Genomic DNA, 22,571 nt, shown 5'->3' on the forward strand with positions numbered 1-22,571 from the left:
AGATTAAGTTTCAAAGAGCATATTTTGATGCAGAGTATCAATATGTTCAAACTCACTACAAGAAACACTGACATCTTTCCTAATGATTCCCAGGTAAAGCAGTCCTAAGGAGTTACCTGCATGTCCATGAAGAGGGGAATGTGGTCGTGGGAGAGTTGGAGATGTGCTGGATGTTACAATCAAACTCTTTCTGTTGCTTGTCCGACAGCTGAAAGAAAGAGAGACAAATGGTAAGGCATGGCCAGATGAACAACAGCACCTGCAGGCAGGTCCTGCAGTATCTCTTTCAGCTAGGGAGGAATCGCTCAGTAGTTAGGTCGGTATTTCCTCACACTCTCGGTCTCTGTAGTGACCCTGCAAAGAGGTAAATATATGGGGTCAAAAGGTACTTTGTCAGCAACAAGTGTTTTAATACACTGGAAGCAATATAAAAACTGTGCCTCATGCTGCACAGGCGATTCGAGACAGATGACCACACACTCCTGATGCACAAAATATGTGCAACTCATGCTCTACAAATCACACAAGAAGCAGAAAATTCTAAAATACACCAGAGTGCTTCAGATATTCTTACCAATATCCAATCTAGCAAATAAATCTCTTACAATTATTGTCTGTTTCTATAAGAAACCAAATCATATTCCTGAGGGCAGAGTTAAAATTATGAAGCAAAGCGTCAGCACAATTCGGCCGATGAGCAGGATTATAATAAAACTTAAAACCTGAGAGTCAAGAATCTTTGCAAAAACATATGACAATACAGATAGAAAACTCTGCAAAGCCATTTTCAGACAAGCCTCTTCTAAACCAGCTCCCCTCGCTGCCATGACTTTGCTCCAGCAAAGAAAGCAACACTTCTGCATGAGGCAGTTCAGATTTACTTTTTCCCCCACTGGAGTTTCAGATCTCAGACAAATGAAGATAACGGTGTGTTCCTCCACCGCTTTCCAGCCTGTGATTGCTGGTAGCAAACTTTTAGCTCTAAAGATTAGAAAACTAATTGTAATAGGCAAGGGAAACATTTTTAAATTATGGGAGCTGTGAATAAGAGCAATAAGCTATTTAAATCGCCCGCTGATCACCACTTTTCCTGTTGTTTAAATGGAAAAAACAGTCCAATTTCCCAGCAAAAGTCTCACAACCAACCAAGTTTTAAAGCCACATACATTTATTCATTGTACGTCTAACTTGCTTTCTAGCTGGCAGAAACATTTCTGCTTAGATCAGCACTCTCAAAACAAGTAACTAAATTCATGTTGGTCTTAATAGGAGGTGGGAGAAGAAACAGAGGCAGGGAAGGCTGAGCAGAGGTTGAACAAGGAGGTGGCTGGCCCAGCTCCGGAGGTGTCCTCTGAAGATCCACATTGGACTACGACAGGCACATGCAAAGCTCGTTAGCTTGCAGAGCTCCAACCAGTGACATGTGCCTCCATCCCTTCCTGCACTGGCTTTTCTGTTGGAGCTGCCCAGCAATAAACATGCTCAGACTGCCAAGAACTACAATTCAATGCAAAACCACTTTGCTGCTACAGGACACAGTGCATCTGACTACCATTATTTGTAAGCTTTTTTATTGCTGTTCTATAGGAAACTAGAGAACTCAATGCAGAAAAAAAACCACAACTGCACTGCCAACTATAATAAACAGTAATAAAGTTGAAGCACCATTAACTGCTATTCAGGCTTTTTAGTGTACTTAAAGCATTCCTCAAAATTATCCAACTGATTCCATACCATCTCCATTTACATTCATGTATTATTCAACAACAGTCCATCCAAAACCTGATTGCCATTGTGTACATTGTATGGAAAAACTAACAGCTTGATTTGAAGAGCTTAAAATCTCCGTTCATGGATTTTTTTTTTTAATACATTTTTCAGTCACTATTCCAGTAACACTGAAAAAACCAGAATATTCAAATTCCAACACGAATAGCAGATAAATATTATTTTTATATTACTAGAAGATCTTCCCCACAATACAGAAATACTAAGTGTTCTAACATAATATATATTACTATGTAAGAAAAAAAAAATCTTGACTATTTTAATAGGAATTACAGTGTAAAAAATTAAGATCTTGTGCAAAATAAAATACTAGTACAATGAAAAAACAAAGCTCCATCCTCTATGGTCACATCCCTTTGCTAAAAAGCGTTCCTAAAGCACACTACCATAGCAATGTCTGGAGCTGGCTATGGAAACTCAGTATATTTAAATCACAGCGTAACAGAGAACACGAACTGTCCCAAACTCAGGGCTTTTTAACTGCTTGCCTGCATTTGCCAGATTGAAGCTTTACAAACTCATTTTCTCTGCTATATTTGCAAAGATAAGGAACCAAAAGAGAAAGGGTTAAGTGGCTGGAGAGTTAACACAGCTGAGACCCCTTAAAATAGGTCAGGTTTACACAAACGTACCCAGAGGAGGGAATGGCTTGGAGTGAAAGCCGAGCCCCAACTTAGGAATAAAAAATTATTCTCTTTACACCTCCAAAACAGGATAACTTTTATTCTCCCTGGATCTAAAGCCTGGGAAGGCAGAATGTCACTTAGGCCCATTTAGTCATTCCTATGAAGCTCGTGTGTTGGCAATAAGGCAAAGCTTAAACACAGATGTTAATACCAGTATTTCTTGCATCTATGTTACATGATGAGAAAAAATATACAAAGAAATACAACCACACGCCCTACTGGCTGAAGGGAGCTCTCTGGATATATACACAGAACTTTTAATACATCTTGTAAACTCACAGAAACCACAGAACAAGAGTGATGAAGTCCCGCTAGTCGCAAAAATATAGAAGAAGCGGGGAAAGGAGCAGGTAACATGAAGTTTTCAGTTGGGTGACCTACCCCAGGAAGCCATTATGAGCATTTAACCATCCCCTAAAGAAGAACAGCTAAACAGGAAAGAAGTAAAGCTGGCCTTAACTAGGGCTTTGTGCCAAAGAAATTCAGACTAGTCAATTTAAGTGTTGGCAGAAACAGTCCAAATAAAGGAAAAATTATTTCCTGGAAGCTGCACTTCGGCCAGACAGACGGTACTGGGCTCCATACTCAGCTACAGGGCCAATGATAACGACAGGATGGTATTATTAATCCTTTAAATGGCATAATGCTTATTGTTTATTTGTGAGTTCTCCAAACAATACTATATTTTCCTTGCCCTAAAATTAATTCAATCTATATAAAAAACAGTAGTAGAAGGAGAAAGTAGAAAGGGAAAAGGTTACCTATATGTCTCTGAGTATTTTAACTAGAAAAAAAGAAAGTTCTTAACCAGTCCAGAGAGATTCCAAGCATTATTATTTTTTTATAAGTCAAAGTTTTGCTATTTTCATTAAATGCAAGGTAAGCCTGATCTTGACTCTCCTCATAATTTGGTATGGGTCTCATTAACCTTTTTTGCTCAGATCTCACTGCATAATTTTAGACAACAAACCCCCTCCAGGTCTTCCAGTTTAGGCAAAATATAACCTTAACAGCATAGAGGTTCCGTACTGCCTGGAGTTGCGGAGTTGAGCTCCAGCCAGCGGAGTGCTTTGGAAGGCTGTCAATGTAAAAATACCCCTGCTGCCACCTCCTGCCCTCCTGTGCCAGCCAGGTCCCACACCCAAATCCAGAAATCCTTGAAAGTGTGAGGGCAACTTGTTTTATATCTGAACGCACACCAAAAATGGACAGTTCATACTGAAATATTTGAAACAATGCCTTTGCCACTACTGTGGAAATTGTGCTTTTCCTATTTCTAGATTTAACTTCTCTGCCTGCAGTAAAAATAACATTTGTATACGTGTACTCAAGCGTTCCCAGTGCATTCTTGAAACTGAACACTGCAGGACATCGGACGTGGATCTGGTAACCGGACACTGTCTTTGGACCCGCTGAAATGTGCTCAGGAGTCAGGACCCTTGGTCAGCATTATTTATGAGAACATTTGGTGGCGTACCTGCGAGCTGCACACAGCCCGGGCGCTCTTCAACTACAGCCTAACAAACCTTCCATGCGCCAACAGATAACTCGACGTCGAGCCTCTAAAATGAGCACCATTAGTACACTGGGTTTCATACTCATTTTCAGTCTGAAAAACAAATCAATGTTTCAGTTTCAGCGTAAATCAATATTTGATTCGTTATTTTAGCGGCTTACTCAGGGGACATCTCTAACTCTCTAACATTTCACTAAGCAAAACTGATTAACATCCTTGAGGCATTCGTGTAATGATAGCCAGGCCCACAGAAAAGCCATTTAAAATAAATAACCAACACCGCTAACATGTTATTCATAGCGCTGCTGGTTATTAGAAACAAATAATAATAGGGAAGTTTCTCGAAGCCGACTTAAATTTATAGGCCTTGAAAAGTTTCTCATAGTTGAAGCTGCTGAATATGGAAGTAAACAAGGTGAGCACCGATTGCAAGAGTCTTCCCACAGGCTTCCGTAGAAATCAACTTGGGGTACAAAATGTACAGAAAAATTATAGTTTAAATCACATTTTAGTTAGTAATAATTAATGCACATGATTCATATTAGTGACTTTTTAATGACAGAGTTCTAGTTTCGTCAATGACCTCAGGCTGCCATGTGCCGGGTTAACTCTTGCACTAAATAATAACTCCTTCCAAAATCAAATCTCAGAAGTCCAGCATCAGACTTGTCCCAGATTTGACATTTAACTCATTGAGCCCAAATCCCTACAACGTGGGATCCAAAATCAGCAAGTTTGTAGATGACACCAAACTGTGTGGCACAGTTGATGCACTGGAAGGATGGGATGCCATCCAGAGGGACCTGGACAGGCTTGAGAGGTGGGCCTGTAACAACCTCATGAACTTCAACAAGGCCAGGTGCAAGGTCCTGTGCCTGGGTCAGGGCAATCCCAAGCACAAATACAGGCTGGGCAGAGAATGGACTGAGAGCAGCCCTGAGGAGAAGGACTTGGGGGTGCCGAAGCATGAGAAGCTCAACATGAGCCAGCAATGTGTGCTTGCAGCCCAGAAAGCCAACCGTTCTGCATCAACAGAAGTGTGACCAGCAGCTTGAGGGAGGTGATCCTGCCCCTCTACTCTGCCCTCTTGAGACCCCATCTGGAGTATTGTGTTCAGTTCTGGGACATGGACCTGTGGGCCACAAAGATGATCAGAGGGCTGCACCACCTCCCATATAAGGACAGGCTGGGATTCTTCTGCCTGGAGAAGAGAGGGCTCCGGGGAGACCTTAGAGCATCCTCCCATACCTAAAGTGGGCCTACAAGAAAGCTGGAGAGGGGCATTTTGTAAGGACAAGGGCTAATGGCTCTAAACTGAAAGAGGGTGGAGTTAGACTAGATATAAGGAAGGAATTCTTCACTACAAGAGTGGTGAGAGACTGGAAGAGATTGCTCAGAAAAGCTGTAGATGCCCCATTCCTGAAAGTTTTCAAGGCCAGGTTTGATGAGGCTTTGAGCATCCTGATCCACTGGGATGTGTCCTTGCCCACAGCACGGGGGTTGGAACTGGATGGGCTTTGATGTCCCTTCCAACCCAAATCGTTCTATGATTCTATGATTTAGAGCGATCACACCTACAAAAGCTATCCGTGGTTACATATTTTGCTAAAATGGACTACTACCTCACCAAATTTAACCAGATTCTCCTCTGATGTTACAGAAGTTTGGTTTCAGTTGATTTGCTTTACAAAGACTTCTTTATGAGAAACAGACATTTTGGAAATGAAAATAAGTATTTAAAATTTTTATTCACAATGGCAGAAAATTTACAAAATCCAAAATCTGCATGTCAATGAATGCACCAGCTGCGCAGCAATGTTAACTAGATGTGAAAGTTATTGTCTTAATTATAGTAATTCAAAGATGGAAGCAATTTTGTAAGCTTTAGTACTACCAACAACAGGGATAATTAGTTCTCTAAAATAGATAAGAATAAGTGAGCATCTGGTTCAAGTGATCTTTTTTTTCCATGTTCAAGAATAGTTTAAAAGTTATTCATCCCAGAATAAATGGGGGGGGAAAGTGTTGTTATTCACAGTGTAAGTTTGGTGCTTTCTGCATTCCTACAATAAACACTTCTTTTCTCTTAAGGAAATACAATTATGCTTACTTAGAGCTTGAAGCACAAGTTCAACTTCTTAGAAGCAACTTTTTAAAGATCACAGACAGATTGTCCACCACAACAGACACTGAACTATCCTCCTTCCAGTGTCACTGAGGAAAACAGTGTATATTTCCTGTCATTAAGTGCCATGAGCAGGGAAGCATCCTTATTTGTATCCTTTCCTGGCTACCTTGTCCAGACTAAATGACTAAGGATTCTTCCTGCAGTGCATCTCTAGACAATCTTTCCCTGATATCCACTCCTTTATAAAGTCAAATCCCAACTCCTATGACCTTGAGACCAGGCTGCAGCATTCCTGTTTCCCCCATCTTATTGAAGAATTTCAAATAGGACTGAACTCCAGAATGTAAAGGAATTTATCTTTAAAGAAAAATAACAATGAAAACCAACTGCATGAGTGCAGGATTCTCTTCCACAATAAGCTTGCATGAACTAGTTACTACATGATGATTTACAACTACAGAAACAAATGCAGTTTGTTGTTCAACAAGCCAGGCTCTTCTTGAATTTGCATTGCCCGTCGTTTTGCATCTCATGAGAGGATATACGCTGGACAAAGAAGGATTTTTTTGTACCTGGACACTTTGCTTCAAGTTTTCTGCCTTGCTGGAGGTGACAGTTGTACCCAGCTGCTGCAGACACACTCTGTGTTCAAGCATGTTTGTTCCATGCAGCATGAAAAGCTTCATCTCCCTCCTTTTTTTAACGCCTATTCCATATTAAACCAGATCTGTGCACTGTATGAGCTGCTTCAGAGAAAAATTCTGCGGTGCCATCTGTGAGGTATGAGAAAGTCTTCTCAGAAAGTGAAGATGACTTCACTTTGCCGTAAAATAGAAGTCCTGCCCATACAGTTAATGCCTTTCTGCTCTGTATTAAAGTAAGATGTTCAGGAGTGTTCCCATGTCTCATGCTGGTGACAGTAAACTAGAGTCACTGTGTGGATAACTGTCAAAAGACGTGAATTCCGTGAGACAAGGAGCATGGAGATAAAAGATATAGTCAGCTTGGGAAGTGTGGGCTGGACTTCTGCACCAATATTCAAAGAGAGCAGGGAGGGCAAAAAAAAAATAAGACTGTCTTTGTTTATAATGCCACACATTTCAACATGCTAACAAACACATCTGGTGAAGTGAACAAGATGTTGAGCGATGCAAGATAAAGCATGCAGTGAGTTGGATGTAGACTCATTCTTTTAAGGAAAACTAACATCTTAGGAATTAACTCACTACACAAAAGATCATTTTCCCTTCATCAAAAACCAGCTGTATGTCAGCTAAACCCTTCTCCTTCTTCACTTAGAGTTCAAATTCAAGAAGCAGCTCACCTCAAGCTAAGAAATTACAAAAGAAAAGGCTAAAATTGCCACCTAACACGAATTTATCTCTAATTTGCCCAATGTTTGAGGCTAGCGCACATCTGCTTGCTCCACACTGTATAGTCCAGACCTTCTGCATTATTAACAACATAGGAACAACTCTGCAAACCCAAACAAAATGAAATGTCGAAACAAATTACGATGACTGGCACAGCCACTCTCGCCTAAATCAAGCCACTTTGTTCTGAAATATTCCTCCCTCACAAATAAATTCCAAACCTATCTTCATTCTTACATGAAAAGAAAAATAAATAAGAAAAAAAATATCTGATTACGGAAGAGATGCCCCAGAATAAATACAGACAGTATTTAATGGGAGAAAACATACACCGACCTTCTCAAGCATTACTATCTCCTACTTCAGTTGCGTTATGCATTATACAAGCCATGAAGTTACATCACATAGTGTGAAAGGATGATTTAATGAAAACTAAGCGTAACTGCATACTTTCATTTCCCGTTTCCTCCAATTCTATTATTAAATGCTTCACGTAGCATAACTGCTTTTAAAATAAGTTTCTACTCAGCAATTCTCATAAAGATAGCTTATCACACTTTTTTCTTCCAAAAAATCCAGGCAAACAAATTCAAGGATGAAATGACAAAATGATTTTATATTGTTTCAAATCTTTTACCCGTGTAGCTTAGAATAATATACAAGTGTGTAATATCAACAAACCCATTCTAAGAACTCTCTCCAAAAAAACTTAGCATGAGCTGAAAATTAACAGTTTTCCAAGAGTCAAAAGTGAGATTTAACATAGATCTTGCACAAAAAAGTGTGAAAAGTCACTCTGTTGCTGGGCAGCACATAGCATGAACTGTCTTTTCATTTTGCTTCAGAGCATTTTCACAGAATCGCAATTGTTTGGGTTGGAAGGGACCTCAAAGTCCATCCAGTTCCAGCCCTCTGCCCAGGGCAGGGACACCTCCCACTGGATCAGGCTGCTCAAAGTCTCACCCAACCTGGCTTTGAACACCTCCAGGGATGGAGCAGCCACAACTTCCCTGGGCAACCTGGTCCAGTGTCTTACCACCCTCATCATTAAGAAATTCCTCCTTATGTCTAGTCTAAATATGCCCCTCTCCAGTTTATACCCATTCCCCGTGTCCTACCACTAAACGCCTTTGTGAACAGTCTCTCCCCAGCTTTCCTGTAGCCCTTTCAGGTGCTGGAAGGTCGCTATAAGGTCTCCTTGGAGCCTTCTCTTCTCCAGGCTGAACAACCTCAACCCTCTCAGCCTGTCCTCGTATGGAAGGTGTTCTAGCCCTCTGATCACCCTTGTAGCCCTCCTTCTTAGCTTAGTATCCAAAAATGTTACAAATCAGCTCTTTATCAGCTAACTGCAGTTTCAAACCTCAGTGTGAGGGTAAATTACATATCTGATTTAAAAGCTATTCAAAGAACACATTATTTTGGAAATAACATCCAAAACAGACTGTGTCAACGGATGCCTCCTCTGCACCAAGCAGGGATTTCCACATGGCCACAGAGCTGAGCAGTAAACAGGATGGAAGCGCTATGAATGCAAATAGGACTAAGATGTTTGCAATTAAATTATTTGCCAAATTTTAAAAATACATATTCTGAAGGCTAGACCAACAAAGTCAATACCCTGGGGTGCGATGATCTACCCTTTTCCTGTGTTGAATACTCAAACCAAAAGGTAAACTTTTTCCTAAAACAACAGCATCCAGGGTTTATTTTGTAGTGATGATTCACAACCAAAATCCTTTCAATAGATTATATAGAATAAGCTCATAAAAGATGAGATGAGTCAATAATACCTTTATAACTACTTAGTGTTTCAGAACTTGATGGACTGGAAAAGCTATTCCTCAAGTTTATACAAATTGTCGGGTCTGACTGGTCTTGAATTATTGCCAGATAGTACACACACACACACACCCCTCCCTCCATCCAAAAAAGGAATGCAGATATACACGAGGCTCAGCAGACCCCAATCTGAACAGGCTCAGACCACAGATGGATGCTGCCCATCAGCCAGCAGCATCCCTAGTTTGCAATGAGGACTCCACGCTGCTGGAGCTGACTATTCCCAAACTGTAGCTGGAAGAGACAGAGAAGCCCTGTGCTCTCATCAGCTCTCCTGGAAAGGTTTTACCCTGCTGGTGAGACTCATCTTTCCTGTGGAAATTAACAATAAATATTCAACTGAAGATATACAGGATTTGTGCTTGGCTGGCAGATTTTTTCTGCTATTTAGCAGATGAGCCTTACTGATTGTCATCTTCAGTTCTCCTAAGGAGCAAGATGGACAACGTCAGCGTTCCTAAGAACCATTGGGCATATTTAACTCACAAGCACTTTTCATTTTGTTAGAGGACAGAAAAGCCTGAACAGAACACAGCACCAGATCTGGACAAACACAGCAGAAGAGCAGACACCAGGGAGAGTGCCCCAAGTCCAAGCTTATCAGACTGGGGCCGCAATTTCTCCCTTTTGAATTTTTCAGAGCTTTAATACAAAATAAAAAAATAAACAACTTATGGCATGTGTAAACCACTCACAAGTTCATCTCCTATAGCAAAACATAGCAGATAAAATAGATCCAGAAAACCAAAGTCTCAGTCTTAATCTGCCTACCTTACAATGATACTCTACATTTTTGCTTCTAAACTTAAAGGTAAGAGTTAACTTATGTCTTATGAGTCTTATGCATCGCAACTGAGATAACTGGGATTGTTTAGTCTGGAGAAGAGGAGGCTGAGGGGAGACCTTATTGCTCTCTACAACTTCCTGAAAGGAGGTTGTGGTGAGGTGGATGCTGGTCTCTTCTCCCAAGTAATAAGTGATAGGACAAGAGGTAATTACCTCAAGTTGTGAAAGGGGAGGTTTAGATTGGATATTAGGAAAAACTTCTTTACCAAAAGAGTAGTGAAGCATTGGGAGAGGCTGCCCAGTGGAGTCTCCATCCCTGGAGGTGTTCAAACAGTGTGTAGACGTGGCACTTTGGGACATGGTTTAATAGGCATGATGGTGTTGGGCTGACAGTTGGACTGGATGATTTTAGAGGTGTTTTCCAACCTTAATGATTCTATGAGTCCACTTTGTATTTTTATTCCTTGCTCAAGTAAAAATGTTTCACACCTCTTAGCAGCTTCTTACAAAACAAAGCAAAAACCCACAAAAATTCAACATTTCTTAATAAGCATAGGTGGCTTCTAAAAACAGTCTAATGAAGAAAAGTTCATTTTTAAAGAGAAGAAAAACACTTTCCTGTTAAAGTATTAAAATATATGCAGATATGCACACACACAAACATAAACCCCTTCGAATAGAAGCCTTGAAAATAAAGAATTTGCCCCTCATTATGTTTGCACACACAAAGGTGGAGAACAGTCCTCAAAAACATCTCTATAAAATACAAGCAACGCCCAAGGTCACAAAGGCAGGCTGGGAACAGTCTGATGGACATGTTAAAGAAATAACCAGCCTTAACAAAAACTGTAATCTCAGCAAGCAAGCTACAAAACTTCTGACATTTGTTCTAGACTAAGCTGCTTTAGAAACGGACACGCCATGCCGTGCCTTGCCGGTCTGGACCCAAGAGGGGCTAAGCAGAGCTGTTGCCCACCAAAGCAAGATAAAGAGGAGACGTACATGTCAGTGTGTTGCTTTAATCCAAACCAGACATCAACAGAGAATATTTATTGCTCAGTTTGTTTCCTTCAGCTTTGCGAACAGACGTGCTGCTGGGGACCCCTCTAATCCATACACTTGTTAAGTGGCAGAAATGGAAAAAGGATATCTAGATAAGAGCTGGCTCTAAATACCAAAGAAGTTGACAGACAGGAGCTGGAGTTCTGTGGACACCGAAAATTCTTAGTGTAGCAGGTAAAACCAGTATAAATTTATGTACAGATACACACTACATTTGCAAATGAAATATCCAGTTATTTGGTCCTCACTTGTTCCGAGAGGCAGGTCTGTCAACAAAAACACACTCTCAGATAAAAACAACAAACAAAAGACCTGAAAAAAGACTTACAAACATACATTAGCTAACTATACTTCAGCGTGTATCACATCAAATAAGCAGTCTACTTTAAAATAATAAGAAAATAGCCTGTAAGAAGGCATTTCAAGTTAATGGAGCAATGAAACCACAAAAAAGCAGAACAAGTGGGGAAGGCACAGAGTGCAGATCCCAGTCTGGCACAAAAAGCAGCCTCAGATCTCCAGCAAGGGTAAGTTTCTGGAACAATCAAGCCTGATTACATGTTAAACCTCATTCTTTTGTGTAAAGCTTACTCGCTATCTGAGCCAAATACTCATTACACAATTGCTACCAATTTTTCATACCAGGATGGTTGTTCCAGTTTAATAACTATACAAACTCATACTACAGATACTCACACAGAGTTTTGAAATTTTAGGAGTTCAAAGACGAAACAATCATTCACAAAACTAAGCAGATGAAAAACACAAACGTGAAAAGCCACAAGCTGAGAGCTAAAGCTTGCTGCAGCTCTGCCATCGCCTAAGAAAGCATCCTTGTTTTCAAAGCTGTTCTACTTAGAAGGCAGAAGATTAAAATCAAAATCAATTCCACTTACAGTAAGATGTGGAGAGCAGTAAGTACAAATACCTGAATGTATCAAAAATAAATGGATGGTAGCAGTGATGACAAAAAGGAATCATAAAAGAAAACAGGAAAAAACTAAGTCCTAGCAAAATCACAGAGACGTAATTTACAAAGCTATTAAAAAAAAAACCAGAAATCTAATAAATGTTCCTCTTCTCAAACTGGATCACAACACAAACAAAGGAATGACTAAAAGCTTTTTGAAGGCCTTATATACTTCATCATAATTAAAGGAACTATAAACAGGTAAGTATTATTGTTACAAATGATGTGTAATAACTTGAATACAAACTCACAAACAGAGGCAAACATGGCCCAAAACTTCTCTGAGATAAAGTAGGGAAAGACAGGGCTGTTAAAAGAAATTAGCCTATTTCTGTATAACTAACAGATTGCTGTAAAATACATTTCTGGGAGCTGGGTATTGTCCCAGGTCATCATCCCAGCTTTCTCACCACACCAGTTCTACTCCACTATGATGTCCTAAACCAGCATGGCCTGCGTGAAATTAATATAAAAGCCAAGAAAATTGCTGAAAGTACAAAAATGAAGACACACAGGAAGACAAATGCAAACACTTACAGAAAGCCATGTCTTTAAATCCCACAGCAATCATGCTTAATTTAAATTAAGTCTGCTAATTGTAACATACTAATTTACCATGCAATCAAAACTGGAACAAAATTAAAGGACAGGAAAACACACAATATACTGGAAATAAGTCATCTCAAATGCCACCACAGGATTCAAGCTAGTGCTTGAATCAAGATCAAATATTCAGGGTATATGTGCTCATATATGCTCACAGAACATTTTCATCTACAGGGACTCACGTTGCTGTGGGTCCCGGTGGCTCTCCCCTAGCGCATGCTCACTGGCAATGTCTTATGGTACCAAAAGTAACTCCTTCAGCCAAAAAAACATATGAAGTGACATTTACATCTTCCATTAATTCTGAAGTAGTTTAAGTGATATGCTTAGTTCTGCATAAACACAGCAGGCAGCAACAGATATGAGGACGTTAAGGCGAGCATCACATCACTATATGAGCATAAAGCTTAGACTTTCATACATGACTAAGCTTTGTCTTCATATAAAATATTGTCATCAAATACCAACTCAAATTAGAGGCATTTTGTTGAAAAGATCACAATTTATTAAGCACACAATCTCAGAACATGTCCAATTTACAACACAGCACTGCCTAAACTGTTGGCCAAAGAGACCGGTATCAGCTGGCCTGGATTTCACGTCTGCTGTAAGGACTCCCCACACAGGACTCGTAAGCATTCCCATACTCAATTCCAGTTCTCTGGACCCCTCTATCTTCAGCTGATGTAGTACTAGAAGCAAGTACGCCAGAACAGTCTTTAGAACGAAACTTTTAAGAGGCTTGGAATAAACTATGAGTTTTCACTATCGGAGTAGTGAAAAAGTAGGGACGGAGGTACTACAAACTGGGAAAAGCTGCTTAGGTAATACCCAATAATCAGTTACAAATGTAGAATCATTTTAAAGATGTTTTCCTTAATGTTTTGAAAAAAATATATACTTTCTCAATATGGTAATGGAGGTAGTGGTCAATAGTAAGTGTTCTGTATCTGGTCATTTGCCTTCAGGTAGGTGTGTGGTGACAGAAAATCAAGTCATACAGTGTTTTCCTCAGTTCCTTAAATAAGGTCTGCTTTTTGCAACAAAAAACCCATTTTGCCCTACTGTGCACAGCTCCTTGTTAAGATCAGCACTCCACACCCATTAAAATAATGGGAATCCCAAGTGCACCAGCAAACATCTCTCTTAAGTTTGCTTCTCACCGTAACTCAGCACCTCTTCAAAGAAGAACAAGGACTTGTAAAGAGTAACGTCACAGCATGGTTGTAAAGGTTCCTCAGCACCAGATACATCTACAAGTCCATCCCAGAGCTTTAAGTTGATGGGCACTCTGGATTTAAAATTCACTTGTCAGAGACAAACAACAGTTGAAATAAGCAGATGCAGAGACTTTGTAAGGATTCCAAAACCTAAATGTGTCAACTTCAATTAAACACAAGAACTGCACATTTCCAGGCCAAACGCTTGCCAGTATGTACTTTTTCTGTCTCATTTTCCATACTAGCACCAACCTCTGCCCTCTGTGAAGTTCAGAATCTCCCTTCTCGCCCTACCTCTTCTAGAACCACTCCTGCAATATTTACTTGCTTAAAACATCAGTGTAAAATAATTTTATTTTCAGCAGCCTCCATCATGAGAAGGATCCAAATAATTCATTAAATCGCCTGTGATTTATGTGTTGCTTGGTTTCCTCTCCACAAAAGTTCCGAGTTGAAAAACTGGTTTGTCCTGGGCTATAGCCAAGTGTTCATACAAGAGAGTTTCCATCTGAATAAAGAGCTTTCAAGGCTTAAAACTTCAGTTTTAACCCTGTAGGACTCTTTGCATTTTAGTCTGGCAGAGAAACAGCGAGCAGTATTGAAAATTTATTTAAAATCTGATTTACACACACAGAATCTCAAATAAAGTAGAAATTACAAACAATCCAGGTGTGTTCTCCGAATCTTTACACTTACATTGGATATTATGAGGAACTTACTTCCATTCATGGCACACTGGTCTCTTTCACTGTATTTAAGTTGTATAAAAATGCTGTAATGGAGAGTGTACTAGAAGCTCCTTCAAACTCATCCACCAGAGAGCAAAATGTCATTACATTTTTGTGCAATCCAAAACACTAATCTCATAAAAGAGCTTTTCAGAAGATATGGTAGAATTCTTTTCACCCCCTAAACAGTGTTTTTGTCCTAAGGCTATATTGAAATACTAGCAGAAGTAATTTGAATGAAATTTCCTCTCCAATTAGGAGTGTCGGAGGCCATTTAATATGCTGAGCTAGGTAAAAATTGGAGCTAAATAATCTCAAAAGCATTAGATTTTCAGGTCTTTCACATCCTTCCCATCGTAAGGGAAACATTTTTACTTTATTCATTTGAGCAAAGAAACGTGTGGCATGACAGCTGTCACTTTAAAGTTAATTATAGCATTAATACACATTTTTAAGAGTAGTTTTATGTTCCCATACAGTAAGTATTCTGCTAGCATCAAACTCATTGATTTTCTTCAAATTGACAATGTATATATGGAGGAGATGGCATCCTTCTAACATACACAGCTTTTAATGTCAATCTAGATGAATCAGCATAGAAAAGGCACTGAATACATCTGAAGGGATGTGTCTGGACTCACTGTCCAACAGGACCCTGTTGCAGGAGCTCAAAAGTTAGCGTGAACACACCTGTGCATCTGAAAGCACCACTTACGTGTTCTTGGCCACCTGGTTACATCCCACTTGCTCCTTTACATCCTGTTGAAAGGTGTTCCCTCTTATTGTTTGTGGATATTTCAATAATGAAGAGCATTTTTCTCAGTTACCAAGGAACTGTTTATAATGAAATGCAATGATTTCCATTCAATCACTGATTTTAGAGGTGTCTCGCTACTTAAAGATTGTTTAAACTTTAAGGGTAATTAATTCCTGTCATTTTAATAAATTACTGTATCACTGATGTCCTTTCAGTGAAAGGAAAGGAGGAAAGCGAATTACAGCATCAATGGCAACCATGGACACAAAAAACCAGCACAGCCTTCCTAACAGAAATCCACCTTTGTCATCCCCCAGAGTTGACTCTCAAGTCACTTCGATATACAAATCTCCCATCTTAACTGTGCAAAAAGAAAGTCACTAAATAAAAGCGCGATTATTAAAATCCATAGTCACAGCCTGTTCCACCCAGACAGGATTAAACTGCTGAAAAAATGAGGAAACATTAGAAATCATCATTCTAAGCCAGGCTTTCAAGATCAACAAACACCCACTTGCACAAATTCTACACCACTGCTAATAAAATCAAATTGCAAGAGAATATTCAAGAGATGCCCAAAGCACAAAGAAACAAAAGGATTTTAAACCCCAGACATTTAATTTAAATATGTCAGAAAGATGCTTTATCTTTCCATAATCCAATTTCAATGCCTCAGTACAGCTGATACAAGAATCCCAACCCCACATGCCCTTTGAATCAAGGAATTCTCATATTTCTTCTACAATTTAAAATCATAAATATTTATACAGAACTAGCCTGACAGGTAAATCTGATATAAGTTTATGTCACCCCTCCCATGACAAACTTACGTATTTACAGTTTGCTCTTGACTTTCTCTATCCTTCTGGGAATATGTTCAAGAAGAAACAATCCAGCCACTTTGACCGGAGGAGCAGATGGTTTGCTTTTACAGTACCATTAGCAGCAGCGAGAATCCCACCAGCTGCACGAGAGAGCTCATTTCAACAAAATGTACCAAGGAGAAAGAGGAGTCTTTCCCATTTGCCTCCTAATGCAGGAAAAGCCATATGGGAGTGAAGCCCTTTAGGATTTTTAGAACATATCAGAAGTCATCATTATAGAGAAATGTGCCATAGCAGAGCAGTCAGAATACCACTGGAAACCCATTATCGCAACGCAAAACCAAATTAAAAACTACGAGAAATCGAAGGCAGAGAAGCCCAGAATTAATAGCACAGATGCTATCACAAACGCAGTAGGAAAGTGCAGAACTTTTACAAACAGACTAGAGGAAAATTATATCAAATATTTGACATAGCAAAAAATTCCCTGCTGCTAAAAATGCCCAGCATTGAAATGCTCAGAAGAAATTTAAATTGCAGTCATAATTTTTAAAAGTAAGACTTTTACTAAGAAGTGAACTAAGAAGCTTTGAAAGGGGTCTGATTAAAATGGAAAATATTTCTTCATTTAATAAGATGTGCCTAGAGGTCACGATTCTGAGAGTAGAAACACACTAAAATGCCCCACATCTGGCATGGCAATGCACTGGATCCACAGGGACCACTCTCCTGGGAGTAAAGTTACTACATACGAGCACACATGTTACTCAGGACCAACGCCTTGGCAAGAATCATAGTATAATGGTGGGTCGTATGAACTGGCCAATCGATCACAATACGCGTGAGACGAGCCCAACCTGCGTGCCCACCTCCCCCAAGACCAAGACGGCAAGAGAGGAGCTGGCAGGGCGCCACCAGAGCATGGCAGAAGGTGGTATTCCCAGCAAACTGTCACACATGCTCAAATATTTCGTTTCTAAGGCTGACTGAAGGCTGTGGTTTCCATGCTGTGCGAAATAGGATTTCCACCACATGACTTCGAGCAGCAGCCCTCTGCTATGAACCCTCATAGCTTTGTCTGATCGCTTTGAACTATCTAATACTCGTTTATGTGATCAGATCAATAAAACACCATCTCTTTTCCATTAAGATGTGCATCAGATTTACAGATCAATTTCTTTCGTTTTGTACTTCAATCCTAACACATAAAAGGAATTGTAAATTTTGAGGGTTTTGACAAAATATTACACCTTAAACCTTTTTAGTATCTCCCAAACTGTTTCCATCCTTGATGTCTAATTTTAAATTCAAAAAGGCACACTAGCAAGGTATTGAAAAATAAAGATACTTTATTTTTGTTATGAGCAACACTGCAGGTGTCGCCCCTGTATGGAAGTCCATGGTAGTTGAATTTTCCCAAAATACTACCTTCGTGCACGCTGAACATCACCTAGAAGGGAGTGAGCTTTAGAAAAACTAAGTTCTGCAAGCAGGACCAATAAATGAGTTGTTCCATAAGCTGCAGGTCTAACACAGGTTATTTTCTCATGGAACAATGTCCTCCTCTACAAAAGCCCCCTCTCCTTTACCTGCATCAACTTAGCTCCTTCCTCACTCACAGCGAGCCAAGTGCCATTACACCACACTGTTTCCATGCTCATCGGCTGGAGGCTAAGCAGCACCTGAAAGCCAAGTCCAACCTACCTTATCCTTTGGAAATGGAAGCAGAGGATAATAAGTTGCCTCCCTTTCGTCTTCCCAGCAAAGTTCAAGTTCAAGAAATCCGTAAGGAAAGACTGAGACTCTGCCACTTCTGTTCTTCCATCAAACCACTGCTGCAACTGCTCAATAAGTGTGAAAGTCGCTGCTGGGAGCAGAGGGATCAACACACAACCTGCACCTCAGGGAGCTCTTTTCCTTTAGAAACCAGGTTAAAGACAACAAAACTTGTATTTGAAAAGAATAACATCTCTAAGGCAATTCTTTGCAACTAAGATCTAAATTTATTCACAAAATCTTTCTTCACCACTAGTAAAATTCGTAAAAATCACTGTCACCACAGAAGGCAACTTTGATAAAATTTAAACCATAAATGTGGAATGAGAGCAGGAAATAGAGAGCCCTGCAATATATTACTAATATTTAATAATTAGTAATTATGAAGCTACAATCCTCCAAAAAAGATTATTTCTGATAGCTGGTGATAGCTGGTTTCTGTAATTTCTATTTTTTTTATAGCTGGTGAACAAAACTCACCCTAAAAGTCAAGTCAAAGCCTATATCCCAACTCTTACACAGATTTTCAACAAATCAAGCTCTAAGAAATTCTGATATTCACCACAACCATTTAGTCATAAACCCGAATACACTGCTTTAGTCAGGATTAACTACCTACCATACTCACCAGGAAGTTTTCAGGCTACATACGTTAAGCTCCACAGAGCACCTGATGAGCAATAATTATGTTCATATTTCCCAGTCTGGAAGGGACATCACTGTACCTCATCAGAGCTGAGACCATTTATTACTTCACACACTTCAATGTGATTTTATCAAAATCCTTAGATTAATGTGAATACAAACATTCATCCTAGTAACTCCTATGTTAAAGTATTTACATCTCCAAGAAAAAAAATGCCATATATATTAAGTATTATTTAAAATTTAAGGTTATGCATATCTCTAAAAAGACTAAGTGTTAGAAGTCAAAATATTTGCAAGCCCTGGCTTGTGCTGCCTACATCATCATAATACTGTTTTGCTACTTCAAATACTGAAGCAGCTCGTTGTCAGTAAAGCATCTATCCATCATCTCATAGAAACAAACCCCTTGCCTCAATCGCATATTATGAGAGGTAAGGAACAATGCATTTAAATAAATACCTTAAAAAAGAACAATCAGTGGATCTGCACAATATGATTTTTACAATGAATACAATTACAAATCATCAAGAAATCATACCTAACATACTAGAAATAGGATTTAATCTGTTAAAAAAAGAAAAAGAAGCAAGCCTAAACAGTATTAAAACAAGTAGCTTAGATAAACATTGTAAGAATTACTCGCAAAATCCTTAAATTACCTTTTGGATCGTCTCAACATGCTGGTAGCAGGCAGAGAGAAATTGGACAGCACTGTCCAAAAGGAGTCAGACATGATCTTTAAAAGCGTTCATTGCTGGGAAAATACAGCACAATCAAGCCACTAGCAATAAATAAGGAACTAAATAATACCAGTGACAGAGCCAATGCAAATTCCCTGTAGACCTTGCAAGCTGTTCCATTAATGCAAGACAGGCAGGCAAGCGTACATATTGCTGCTGTTTCCACTGCCTCCGTTCTCTCCCAGCTCCATCCCCTGCCTCCCTCCCTCCACCTTAGGAGGCAGTGCAAAATGAGATATTTATTCCCTTCCTAAGACATACAATTTAAAACTGGAGTTTGTTGTACACACAGCATACACGCTTTAGATACACCTCTCTGTGTTCATCCAATTACAATCAAAAGGTTTTCAAGCCCCACCAGAACCGGGCTCGGTTTGCAACGCTAACACACGGGTTTTAAGCTGTGTCTGCACAGAGAGCACCACTCACTGCCTACTTTGTGGGTTTATTTTGAAATGGTGGCCCTTCTGCTTCACAACTACATGAGGCATTTTGCTTAATGAAATAAACTACAATTTTTAACTAAATTCCATCTTTTAGCTTAAGTAACCCAAGTGGATTTTAAATTTATTTTTGCAAAATAAAAGCTTACTATGCCACCTAAGAGCGGTTTAAAAACAGAAATCCATTCTCAGCCGCACCACACACGTATCAGTCACAGTAAACACCAACTCCTCCGTAGCACCTGGTGCCCACAAAACAACTCAAGCGGCTGAATTCTGACAAGAGAACGCAGGCGAGACTCGTGTGATGCACAGCAGAGATTTCCCACACGCTCCCTTGCACAGCAGCCACAAGTTCACCCTTTCTCCTTTGTGCCTGTAGAAGCTCCTTGCCATGTTTTTGCTTTTTCCAGGGTCTAAACAAAACCTCACTGTAGCTGCCTTTACCAAAAAAAAAAAAAAAAATTCGATATGCAATCTATTTTCTTTCTAGCATGGCTTTTTTAAGCATTTCTGCCACTATGAAAGCTAATGATGTTCTCATATTTCAGCCTTCTTGAGTGGCTTTTTATCACAGACATGAGAAAGATGACAATCAACAGCTGGCACTGCCTCCATACAGCCTCTAAGAAAGACACTTAAACGTCTGGGAGAAAGAAATCCCAGTGGGTTCCCTTTAGCTTTCCAAAGAATCACATGAAAGAATATGACGGTCTTCATAAGTTTCCATTAAATAATGGCACATTTTTAATACACAAATTTATCAAGAACCACAGAATCCAAGCCAGCAAAGCATGCCCTTCTAGCTGAGCTTCCAGACAGGGAAATGTGATTTTGTGTGCTGCGGGAACAGAATCTCTGCTCAACACAACCATTGCTTCTCGTACTTTTAAACATTCATATCAAAGGAATCTAAATGACATTTTGGGTTGATTTGACAAAGTTAATTTGGAGTACAACCAGACAAAACTCTGCCACTGTCTACTACTGGTGAGAAAGAATAAGCACATTCATTTTTGAATCTACATAATAACACACACCAACCAAGAGTAGAAACTGAAGAACAGCATTTTATCATTACATTCAGGATATTATGTGACTTCCAATTCCAATAAACCCTGATTTTGAAAAGGTATAAAAATACTTATATTTACTCTGCCAGCTAAAACATGAAATTCTCAAGCAATAATGGTGGAAAAAAGGGCTCAGTTAACTGAAAAAATCAACCCATCACATCAAAAATAAATTCCTGACCGCTTATAGTTAGCAAATAAGATCACAATCAGCTAAAATCCCTGAATTATATTAATTATGCTTTTTTAAAAGTGATTGAAAACTCAGCGGTTGAAGACACATCTCTCGTAACATCCCTGTCCTCAATGCCAGCACTGTCACAGCTCTGGCAGGAAAGACACAAAAAGGAGAACATCCATTTTAGGAGAACATTCTCCATGGGCATCAGTGACTGCTCTACAGCAGCACTAACCCAGTGAAACCCTGTCCATCCTCCACTGCTCTTGGGAAACGCAGGGCAAGGCAACGGGTTGTCTGCTGTCATCAGAAACCCGTCTGTCCACTCATCTTGCTATTTAACGTGGATCTGCAGAGCACTTATCCAAGAACTGCAAAAAGCGCTTTGGGAATTACATAACCCCGGCTTACAAACAGCAGGAATTTCTTTAACGCTTCATATTCCTGCTTTACAAAATGCCTGTTCCACATGCCAGTAGCAAAATCCAATCGGCATCTGTAAAGTGCTCATTTTGGGACTTTCCCTAAATGTTAACTACAGAGAAGTTTAGAATACCCCAAAAAAAAGGTGTAAATACCATACTTGGAGATGCAGTAGTTTTGCTAGAAAAACAGAAGAACATAATGAAAGAGTCAAACATCTTCTAAAAATATGTCATATCTGAAAATATGACAACGTCATCATTTGCAGAATTCCCTTTAGTTGTAACAACTATACAAAGCATAAAGATTTTCTCATATCTACAATGATAAATGAAATCCTTCTAAAGGACCTGTGTTACTGTCTCTGCCTGATAAGCAAAGCATTTTGTAAAATTAGGACCAAAAACTTCTCATTAGTTCAAAAATACAGCCTTCTGCACACCATAAAGCATAAAGCACATCAAGAAAAAGAGTACATTCACACAAACAGGCTGCGAGATAAGTTTTCCATTTTATTTATCTCATAAAAACTTTAATACGATTTTGTGAAATCCTGATCCTGAGCTATTCTAAGCCTGAAGAAGACTCTTCCCTTATGAAATTCTTCCACTTGCCTTTCAGGATATACAGTCTCCATCAATCTCCACTTCACGTCCAACTTGTCCTCAGAAAAGACCACCTGCAGAACATTTCAGCAGTTCTTGTGATGATGGAGTATTTCTATGCCCACCAAATATATGGTTTCAAGGGCTCTCCTAATGACACCACATCCCCTGGACAGTTATAAATAGCCAATGTCAACGACTCTCCCAATTTCTCCTTTTAACCATTACCAAAGTAGGACATTAATTAAGCCTGACATTAAATGAGAATGCAATTAGGCAAACAATCCACACAAAGCCCATTACTTTCTGGACTTGTTTCACAGCAGCTACATTTATCATTAAATAAATTCACTTGGTATAAGACTATCTCCTTTTTTAAAAAAAACAACTGTAATTTTAAAG

The 22,571-nt window shown here is 39.4% G+C and overlaps 1 protein-coding gene across 11 annotated transcripts in view; it reads right to left on the reverse strand.

Moving 5' to 3' along the window:
• Positions 1–22,571, reverse strand: part of MAST2 (microtubule associated serine/threonine kinase 2) — a 196,705-nt gene that overhangs the window by 65,562 nt on the left and 108,572 nt on the right. For 10 of the 11 annotated variants that reach the window (XM_054073775.1, XM_054073774.1, XM_054073773.1 and 7 more), the window contains one exon: positions 117–208. In XM_054073775.1, coding sequence (XP_053929750.1) covers positions 117–208 — 92 coding nt within the window. Of the gene's footprint in view, positions 1–116; positions 209–19,366; positions 19,559–22,571 lie in introns of those variants that run through there. The other variant, XM_054073781.1, reaches the window with a different exon arrangement.

The sequence above is a fragment of the Cuculus canorus genome, chromosome 8 (assembly GCF_017976375.1).
Source record: "Cuculus canorus isolate bCucCan1 chromosome 8, bCucCan1.pri, whole genome shotgun sequence".
Lineage (NCBI taxonomy): Eukaryota > Metazoa > Chordata > Aves > Cuculiformes > Cuculidae > Cuculus > Cuculus canorus.